The 10,331-nt window shown below is 42.2% G+C and overlaps 1 protein-coding gene across 1 annotated transcript in view; it reads right to left on the bottom strand.

Annotated features, from left to right (window-relative positions):
* The window catches only part of map4k1 (mitogen-activated protein kinase kinase kinase kinase 1), a 25,883-nt gene that overhangs the window by 6,549 nt on the left and 9,003 nt on the right, over positions 1–10,331 (bottom strand). The window contains exons 8-25 of the mRNA XM_008304122.1: positions 9,879–9,964; positions 8,779–8,860; positions 7,752–7,865; positions 7,595–7,676; positions 7,288–7,340; positions 5,965–6,005; positions 5,827–5,874; positions 5,646–5,666; positions 5,517–5,562; positions 4,702–4,855; positions 4,322–4,422; positions 4,111–4,152; positions 2,790–2,868; positions 2,624–2,700; positions 1,581–1,641; positions 445–544; positions 303–361; positions 83–183 (exon numbers count right to left, since the gene is read on the bottom strand). Coding sequence (XP_008302344.1) covers positions 83–183; positions 303–361; positions 445–544; positions 1,581–1,641; positions 2,624–2,700; positions 2,790–2,868; positions 4,111–4,152; positions 4,322–4,422; positions 4,702–4,855; positions 5,517–5,562; positions 5,646–5,666; positions 5,827–5,874; positions 5,965–6,005; positions 7,288–7,340; positions 7,595–7,676; positions 7,752–7,865; positions 8,779–8,860; positions 9,879–9,964 — 1,347 coding nt within the window. The remainder of the gene's footprint in view (positions 1–82; positions 184–302; positions 362–444; positions 545–1,580; positions 1,642–2,623; positions 2,701–2,789; positions 2,869–4,110; positions 4,153–4,321; positions 4,423–4,701; positions 4,856–5,516; positions 5,563–5,645; positions 5,667–5,826; positions 5,875–5,964; positions 6,006–7,287; positions 7,341–7,594; positions 7,677–7,751; positions 7,866–8,778; positions 8,861–9,878; positions 9,965–10,331) is intronic.

Below are 10,331 nucleotides of genomic sequence, written 5' to 3'. Positions count from 1 at the left end.
TCCCAAACGGCATAAACACTTTTAATCGCCACGGTGTCCTCGTATCACTAACTACCCTAAAAACCAAGTCAGAGCCACGTACCTTAATGAGCATGAACTTGTGCATGGGCTCGTACCACTGCAGCAGCATCACACTGGACTCCAGAGCACAACACAGGAACGCACCTCGCTGCAGATTATCTGCTACAAAGACAACAGAGAGCACACCTTCAGCTTCTTTAACTGTGTTTAAACCCGCTGCCAGCATCCTGCTAACATCTGACCATCTGCCCGAGTCTGAACCTCTCCGTGTTCGTTCTCACCTACTGTGCAGGTCTTGCAGCCTTTGGTGTCGGGGATTTTACTCGTCACCGACATTTTTCTAAAAACACAACAGATGATATGGTTTCAAACTGAGCAGAGTATTTAATCAAAGTGAAACGCGATGGGAGAGTGTGGCGTTACCTCGGTAGCAGCCTGTGGGTCGGTAGCGGCACCAGCCTCTCTTTTCGAGCGTGTTCGTACAACTCCTTCAACATGTGGGAGTGGAGCTGCGACGATTTACCTGCAAACAGAGTCGGACGCGGCGTGAAAGTTAATTCTATTCAACAAACGGGTTTTCCTGAGAGTTTCAGAGGATCACGGCTGTGATGCAGCAGCTGAGCTTTAAATACATGAAATATGACGTAAAATATCATTAAACACTCTGTAAAAGATTTACATTTGAAAGATGCAGATTTTCTTCCTTTTTTTTATCCATTCATTTTCTGTTGCTGTTTATGTTTTCTGACCATATTTTGCATAATTTTCCGACTGTTTCCTGTTTGTTTTCCTCACGTTTCCTGTTGCTATTTACTGATGTTTTCAGTCTTTGTTTACTTTAGTTTTCTGTCATTCTCAGTCACTAGTTTCTGCTGTTTTCTGCCATTTCTAGTTGTTTTATGTGCTTGTAGACTTCCACGCAAAAAAATGTTGAACCTTCAGGTTACAATCATGATTTTCTGCATACAGATGACAGGATAATTGATTACCTCCATTAGATTTTCAAACTTGCTGCTTTTCTTTCTGTTTGCTCTTTACTGCCTTTCGAGCTTCAGGACATTCAGGAGGCTCAACATACTCAGGGAAAGATTTTAATACGTTTTATTTTGTTCTTTTACTTGCAGTTTATTGCTTTTTGCATCTCAGAGGGTTTGCACTGAGTCACTAATGTCAAAATGCGCCTTGTCATGCTTTCATTTATCCATTAATAAAAATCTTTGCACACTCATGAAAACGATGAGTTAAAAACTCTGATTCTGACTCAGACCGGTGACGTTCAGCTACATTAATGAAAGTATGTTTGCACTGGATTTAAAGCAGCTCCAGTCTGTGGGCGGATCACAGCCGACGAGGCAAACAGAGAGTGTGTTGGAATGAGTTAAAGCACTGAGACTTCCATAATTTGTTTTTAATTTAGTCGAGGTGGCGAAGTCAGTCAGCAAATGAAGCAAAAAAAACCCCATAATTAAACCCGTCTGCTGCTCCATCAGCATCTCCTCAGTTTGTTCTTAAAAGAAGGAAACCAGCTGAACGCCGCTTATTTATCGCTTCTAATTTACCTGAAACGGACATGAGGACGTTATTAATGGTGTAGACCCAGGTGCACTTCCCCGGATACAACTGGAAGACAAAGAGGAGACAGTCGTTAATTTTTTGGCCTTTATTGGATAATGCAGTGAGAGAGAGACAGGAAAGTGGGGGAGAAGAATCGGGAGAAGGACATGTGGGGGGCCATGAGCGGGATTCGAACTCATGACCTCCACATTGGGACTGTAGCCCTACACATAGGACACCAGCTCAACCAGGTGAGCTACAGCGGCGCCCCAGACATTCGTTAATTTACTGCTTTCATTCACTGCTTTTTTTTTGTTGTTTTTTAATTATTACTCTTCTAGTGTCTCATTTAAACACTTTCTGGACCCCAAAAAAATGGTTTAAAAGGCAAAAAGAAATCACAGAAACGAGCATTTATCAGCCAGAAACTGATAAAAAGTCAACAGAATCATCGAATTTAAATGTGTCGCATTCATCAAAATCACTTTCTGCTGCACGTCTCATTTAAAAATTCACCCAAAATAAATGGTAAAAAGATTCTGTAAAAAGCAGAGAGGAGACGAGTGTGGAAACTCATTTAAATTAGTAAAATATCTCAAATATGTGGAGCCATGATTGTTTTTGTTTTTTTTACCTGCGGAAAATTGTAAAAAAAATGTTTGACACGATTAAAAAATATTTGTAATAATTGAAGGAATTCCTTTTTTGTTTTTCTTTTTTGATGATATTTGGTGTTACAGCTGTTCTGAGTTTTGTTTTGTCTCCACTGCGGTGCAGGACTTCCTATCGCAGTGACAAATGAGGCCACAGTGACAGGAGCAGGACTCACTGTGGCTTCTGAAGGAGCCTTTTTTGATCAAGTGTGACTCATTCAGTTCAGTGTTTTGCTCTGGGATTTGCATCACAACAACCTGAGGAGCAACAAAATTGGCCGAAGCAGCATCGCCAGCTGAGCCGGAGCTGTTTTCTGGGTTATTTTGGAGCTCGGTGACGTATTTATCTGCAGTGAATCAGATTTTAAAAAAAGAAAACAAACAAAGAAACCCACCAGCTCCATGGTGGCCTCGGAGCCGTGGAGGTTCAGGATGTAGATGCCTTCTTCTGCTCCCAGGATCAGGTGCTGGTCTGAGGGGAGGAAGACAACAGAGCGGCCGGTCAGAAAGACAAGACAGAAAAGATGAGGAGTCGCTGCGTTTTTATGTCTGAGGTCCAACCTTTGGTGGAGGGGTTCTCCCAGGTCGCCGAGCAGTTTATTTTAAGAGGACAGCCGTGGAAGATCTTTTTAAAGTAGACCTGGAGACAGAAGGAGAGAGGAGGGGCTTTGAATTATTCACGCTGTCCTCTCTGCAGCAGGTCGGTGACGGGGCTTCCAGACGAAGCAGAACAACCGTTAAACAGAACACCTGCACAACCGGTTTCACAGTGAAGGTCAGCGAGGTTTTAGCGGTGGAGGGAATGTGCACATGGGCCACACAAACGACAAAGATCTGATCACGTCGTAATGTGTGCAGAATAAACATGTATGAGTCTGAAGTTCCACGCTTTCTATTCCTCGTCTCATTTCATTCATTATTAAGCAGATATACTCAGAAGAAGAAAGAAAGCAGGATATAAAAATAAACATAATATTACCGTAAATTCTAGACTATAAGTCACTACTGTTTTCACACCCTTCAACGCTGCGGCTTAAACGATGATGCAGCTAATTTAAGGATTTCTACGAATTTGCCTCGAGACCAAAGTGACGTTGAGAGTGAAAGACAGACTGAGGAAGTGACGAAGTGATTCTGAGGCTGTTCAGCTCTGACACTGAAGCCTTTAGTGGTTTTAGTGCAGGAGGAAGATGAAGATAGCGATCAATGACTTTTCCTGGTAGGATGCTGGAGCTTTTATTTTGTTAACCAGCTGTGTTACAGTATTTGTGTATGTTACCGGTACGTATTTAAAAAATCTTACTGTGTTAGTATCTCATGTTCCAATGTGGACACCTGCAGCTTACAGACAAGTGCAGCCTGTATATGTGCACAACTTGTTTTCTTTTTAAAGTTAGTGGGCGTGGCTCATATTCAGGTGGCTCTATAGTCTGGAAATTACGGTATTATGTTACAATAAAGGCTGCAAGGTGGCGCAGTTGGTAGCACTGTTGCCTCGCAGCAAGAAGGTCGCCGGTTCACGTCCCGGTGGGGGCACCGGGATCTTTCTGTGTGGAGTCTCCATGTTCTCCCCGTGCAGTGTGGGTTCTCTCCGGGTTCTCCAGCTTCCTCCCACACAGTCCAAAAAGATGTTGAGGTTAATTGGTGATTCTAAATTGTCCGTAGGTGTGAATGTGAGTGTGCTTGGTTGTCTGTCTCTAAGTGTGGCCCTGTGATAGACCGGTTACCTGTCCAGGTGAACCTGCCTTCACCCTGAGTCAGACCCTAGTGAGGATGAAGCGGTGTATATATGATGGATGGATGTTACAATAAACACTGAGGCGGCTGGATTTAGACGGTTACTAGTCTGAAAACGTCTTGATCTCAGGGAGGAGAAACTCACGGGAGGTTTCTTGGTGACGGGGCTGAGGCACTCAACAGGATCCTGAGAACAGAAAAGAAACATGTGAAGCAGGAGAGTGTTTCCTCCACGACCTTCAGGTGAAGAGTCGCGTTACACCCGAATGTCTCGAGGTCGCTTGTTCTGATTCTGACACTGTTCATACGGTGATGTTTCTGCTACTAAATGGACAGATGAGGTGCAGCTCGTCTACCTTCGATGGGGGCCGCCGTCTGCGGATGCCTTTAGGAGGGAGCTCAGGAGGATGGAGGTGTTCTTGGTGGTCATTCAGATGGACAGGAAAGGATGGAGGGTCTGAATCACACAAAAACACACCCAGACACACAATGAGAACACAGTGGGGTGACTTTCTGCACCGCACTCATACACAAAAAGTGTAATTAAGACTCATTTTTTTGGCCACCAAAGTGTAGAATCTGATAAAATGTGAATTATATGAAGTCTCCTGTTCATGAGTTACGGTGATAAACAACAACCATATTTAGAACATGAATGCGTTGAATTATGGCCAGAAACGTGTTGTGTCGGGCATCCGGTGTTCAGTCGGCTGCAGGTGAAGGCGTGGCAGCTCACCTGAGTGTCTGGAGTGTCGTGGATGAAGCGTCGGTCGGGTGTGGGTCCCGCTGGAGGTCCTGATGAGGGGGGTGGGGGCGCACAGAGAGCTGGGCTTCCTGGTTCGATCCTCCTCCGACGCCACGCTCTCCTCTGAGCTGGTCCTCGCTTTAGGCTGCAGAAACACACCAAAGAGCGTGTTTGGTTAAAAGATGCATCGTGAGTGTATTCTGCATTTACATTTGTAATTAGTGAGAGAGCTGAAGGAGGTCCAATAGGATTTTATGCTCAGTCATTGGTGCTAAATCAAGTGCATGAAGAAAAGTATTCACCCTGCTTGGATGTTTTCTCCTTTAACTGCCTTTCAGCACTGAATTATGGTTTATTTATTTTGGCCTTTGTTGACAAGAATTTACAGAAAAAGACACCAAAATTACTGCTGCATTAATTTTACTCTTTACTTTAACAAGCCTTCCAGGCCGCTGCTGAGAAGCATCTAATCGTCATGATGCTGCCACCACCGTGCTTCACATCATGATTGTCTGTTGTTTTTGCCAAAGTAATAATGTCATTTTTAAACTTTTTTTTTTTTAATGCCAAGACTTCCAGGCTTCCTTCCTCTCCTGCATGGTAATTGTTTCCCTTTTGTGTGGCATAAAAACGCATAAAACTAAAAAGTAAACTACCATGAAATCCTTATATTAAGACTTAATGAACAAAAACAATTTAACGATAATGTTTTCAGTGGCGACAGGCTTTAACACTGCAACAACCACACATGTAAATGATATATTTATGTGTTCAGTGAAGTGTTTTTGTGTCCAGTGAATATTCACCTTTGGAGGAAGCGGAGGCGGCGTGTCGTCATGCGGCATTATGAGTCTGTTGGCAGAGAGAGTGTTGCATCAGCCTGCTGTGTTAACGATGAACAGATGTTCATACAGATGTGAGTTTGTTCAGCTTACCCTGTGGCCTGCATTGTCGGGCTGCAAGCCGGAAAAGAAAGAAACGTCAGTGAAATCTACTGAAGTGACCCAACAATCAACTGATACAGAGAGAAAAATACAAGAAAACAACAGCTGCTCTCCTGTGATTGAACAAAACATCACTACAAGCTGCAGCGTTGGTAAATCGGTGCTTTCTTACATGTCCACGTCATCGTAGTCGTCGTCGTCCGAGTTTGAGTCCTCCTCCCTGACAGACAAACAGGAAACAAGGTTTTAGCATTTTAATGGTTGTTTGTAATGTGGCTCCGTGTCTGCGATCGACCGGCGACCCGGTTACCTCGCTGTACTGCTGCCGATCCATCCCGTCGACGGTCGTAACTGGAAGACACAAAACAAAAGTAGTGACGCTGGTGAAGGAGTCGGTCAAACGGAGGTGAAGGAGAAGCTGAGGGTCCACAGCAGGGAGGTCGTTTTGTTGACTGGACGATGAATACGAGATCAAAACCATGTGAGAGAAGACGACAACTGTTGCCTCCCACAGAAAACAAACACAAAGTCGACCTCTGATGAGTCCTGCAGTGTTTGTGTTTATTATTCTGTTGTCTGTCGGCTTTTTACAGACTCAGTGATGTGACAACAGAAACATATTGACTGTGAACAGGAGTAAACATCACAAGCTGAGTCCCCTAAGTGTCCTGCATACAGCGCAGTGTGTAGCCAATGGGGTTTGTGTCTTTGTGTGTTTATTTTGTGGTGATTCCGTGTTTTTAATTTGGTTCTTTTTGTGGCTGTTTTCTGCCCAAACATCTTTTGCACTCATGTAACGCTTTCGGTGGTCGTGTTTTGGCCTCCTTGGGGTACATTTTGCATATTTTGAGGAGATTTTGCATCTTTTTGTGGTCATTTTTTTTGCTTCGTTGGGGTCATTTTGCATATTTTAGGGAGAGTTTGAGCCCTTTTTGGCCATTTGTGTCTTTTTGTGTTCGTTTTGCATCTCTTTGTGGTTATTTTTTTGCCTCTTTGTAGTAATTTTGCATATTTTGGGGAGATTTTGTGCCTTTTTTGGTTATTTTCTGTCTCTTTGTTTTCATTTTGCATCTTTTTGTGGTCATTTTGTGTCTTTTTGTGTTCGTTTTGCATCTTTTTGTGGTTGTTTTTTGCTTCTTTGGGTTATTTTGCATATTTGGGGGAGATTTTGTGCCTTTTTTGGTTATTTTCTGTCTCTTTGTTTTCATTTTGCATCTTTTTGTGGTCATTTTGTGTCCTTTTGTGTTCGTTTTGCATCTTTTGTGGGCATTTTTTTGCTTCTTTGGGATCCTTTTGCATATTTGGGGGAGATTTTGTGCCTTCTTTTGGCCATTTTGTGTCTTTTTGTACTCATTTTGCATCTTTTTGAGGTTATTTGTTGCTTCTTTTGGCGATTTTGTGTCTTGTTGTGGTAACTTCGGCTCAGAAATACTGCAGTTATTGAGAAACTATTCAATATTTTGACTCATTTGATGTTTGTGATATTGCTAAAGCGTGCGCTCACTGCTGCTGCATACTGGATGTACTTATGTGTGCATGTGTGTAAATGTACGTACAGTATGTGTCTATGCATACTACTGAGATACGATACACACACACACACATATGTATAAAACGTGGATCATAAACGTACCGTTACATTCGGTGATTCGGTCTTCCGGGGCCTCTGGGTGTAGATCTGTTCCACTGAGGAGCCGCAAGCACAAAACATTCAACACATTAACATTTCAGTCGTTTTCCACAATGTCGTCTGCAGACAAAAGCAAACGGGAGCAGAGTAAATTAGTTTTTCTTTCAGCGGCAACAGGACTGGCAGCTTAAACGAAGCAGCACGGTGAAGGAAGGGATTCATGAGGGAGACGAACCGCAGGGATACAAACAAAACGTTGTGTTTGTGGGCTTGTAATTAAAAAAAACAGGCTGACGGCGTGTTTTCTTACAGCTTATGTCCGAGTTGGTCCTCTCTGCCCGGTTGTGTTTGTTGATGGACTGGATCCTCCTTAAAGATCCAGGAGCCGCCACCTTAAATCAGAAACAGACCAGCGTGAGAGTCTGCAGCTGCAGATTGTAGAAGAGCGAAGAAGAACCAGATCTGACCTCCATGTCTTCGTCCTCCATCAGGCAGCTCTTCAGCTTCTCAGGGTGTCGATACTTCTCCAGCAGGTCCAGGGTCAGTTCCTGGTTCAGGCACTGCTGGGTCAGAAACATGTGCTGCCAACACAGGAGGAGGAAACGTCAGCACACACACACAGTAAACAACAACAGTTTAATCTACATGTGTCAGAAGTGACAGTCTGATGCAGGAAAGACGGAGCTGCTTGGTTGTCAGGAGCCACTAGGGGGCAGCAGAAAGCTTCCACCCATCATGTAACTTAACACACAGGTAATGTAAAGAATGTATTCATTAATGCTGCTTCAGGGTTGCTCCGTCTAACTCTGGCGCCACCGTGAGGACAGGAGGGGAACAGCAACAGAGCTTTAACCTCATAAAACCAATCACATCTGTTATTTTTACAGTTAATCTTATGGTTTAATTATGATTTTATTTAATTGGACATGAACTTTTTGGTGCTTTTATTATTTTATTAGGTTATTTTTTTATTCATTTATTATTACTTTTTGCTTCTCTGAGTATCCTTAATTTTCTTATCTGTAAAGTACTATTATTATTATTATGATTATTAGAGTATATTTAAAGGCTTTAGTGTTCAAAAACGGAATTGTTCTCATACTACACATTGCTGCAGTACTATAATATTATTAGCAGTAGCAGTAGAAGTATATTTACATGCTTTAATGTACAAAAACACAGCATTGCTCTCATACTGTACATGGTTGCAGTGCTAAATAAATAAAGTTATTATTATTATTATTATTATTATTACAGTGAAGCAGTGACGCTCCAACGATTATTCTAAATCATTAGTTTCAGGATCTTGTAAATGCTGCAGCTGAAAATTAAAATATGTGGCGGATGTTAAAAACTGCACCAACAGATACTAAAATACATTTTAAAAAATCACTATTAGTGTGTTTTTCGTGCATCATCTACGATCGTATTTCCTCTGTCTAGCTAGCAGCTCTTGTTCTCGGTGTGAGGCGGAGGCAGTCCGTCGGTACTGACCGAGAGCATCTTGGAGGCGCCGGGTCTCTTCTTCGGGTTCCTCACCAGCATCGCCTTCACAAAGTTATAAAACATGGACGACCTGCGGACAGAAGCGTGACGGCAGCGTTAGGAAAACAACTTGGAGCACATTTAATGAACGAGCACACAGACTTCCTGCTCAGGATCAACACGTTAAACATGAACTACGTGAACTTCTGGACGGCTGATAAAACTCTGCTGCTTTTTAAAGACGTCTTATCTGCTTATTAATCAGGTTTTCTCGTTTACGTCGGTTTTCCACTGAGGAGAAAATCAAGTTTCACTAAACATTACATACAGATGTTTGAATCTGACCTTTTTTGACAAGAATCTCTGTAATTTCCTGTTAACTGAACATTTAATACACAATAAAATCCTGTTTTAGTTCAGTTAATAAAACCTCACTGATCAAAATTAGATAAAAACTTGATTTAGATATTTTTATTCTCACGTCTTCGTATCTGTTGCTGCTGATCTTCCTTCTAAGACCTCTTTAGGGGACACAAACAATCCCTTTTGTGCAGGAAAAACCCGGAATACAGATTAAACTACTTTAGTTTATTCATCTGACGAGTCAAAGCTTTTAATTTGTCTCCATTTTAAGACATTTAATACGTTAAGAAGACGTCACTTCAAGGCTAAAATTATGCAGAACATTGAGTCTGGAACGAAATCTCTGCTTTTTCCTGTTATTTGAACATTTAATACACAAAAAAATCTCGTTATACGTCAGGAAATAAAACCTCACTGATCAAAACCAGTTTAAAAAAATGTATTTTACTATTTTTATTCTCACTTGTTCCTATTTGCTGCTGCTGGTCTTCCTTCTAAAACCTCTTTAGGGGACACTAACGATCCCTTTTGTGCAGGAAAAACCCCGTTTACAGATTAAACTACTTTCATAAAGTAATGCAATGAATTAGGGATGAACGAGGCATCAATAAAGTTTATCTATAAACAACTTATTTCTCGATTTTAGGATTTAAACATGTGTAAAACACAAAAGGAAAGCATGAGAGCTGCACCTGATCCTGATGAAATGATTAAACACTAGTCGAGCCGTGGTGGGTTTTATTTACCATTTGGATTTGTCCTTCAGCTTCGGAGGCTGGTAGCCGCTCTTGGACATGAGAAACAAGACTCTGCAGGAAACAGAAGCACAGCATTAACAAACATTAGGCGTCGCTTTGTGCTTCATTGAGGACAAACTGGGCGACTGTGGTCTCCACTCTGGACGCGTAGGCGTCGGAAACATCTGATGTTTACTACGCAGGTCGCTGTGGGAGGCGGCGACAGCAGCAGGTCCACGTGTGCGTTCACATGTTCGCTCTGAGGGGAAACATTTGAGGTGAAGCTTCTCGCTGCGTGTTTTTCCAGACATTTAGAAGAAGCTGAGCCGAGCATTTTTTAAACTGTGTGTGAATGTGACCAGATCAGAGTTTGTTGCGAAATCGTTTTATCAGCCTGTGAATGATCGAGACGCTCAAATCTTTCCATCGAATTTTAAAAACAATTTCTTTTCTTTGTTTTTT

The sequence above is a fragment of the Stegastes partitus genome, unplaced genomic scaffold (assembly GCF_000690725.1).
Source record: "Stegastes partitus isolate 25-593 unplaced genomic scaffold, Stegastes_partitus-1.0.2 Scaffold2140, whole genome shotgun sequence".
In the NCBI taxonomy this organism is placed as follows: domain Eukaryota; kingdom Metazoa; phylum Chordata; class Actinopteri; family Pomacentridae; genus Stegastes; species Stegastes partitus.
This window is presented reverse-complemented; position numbering and strand designations above follow the sequence as displayed.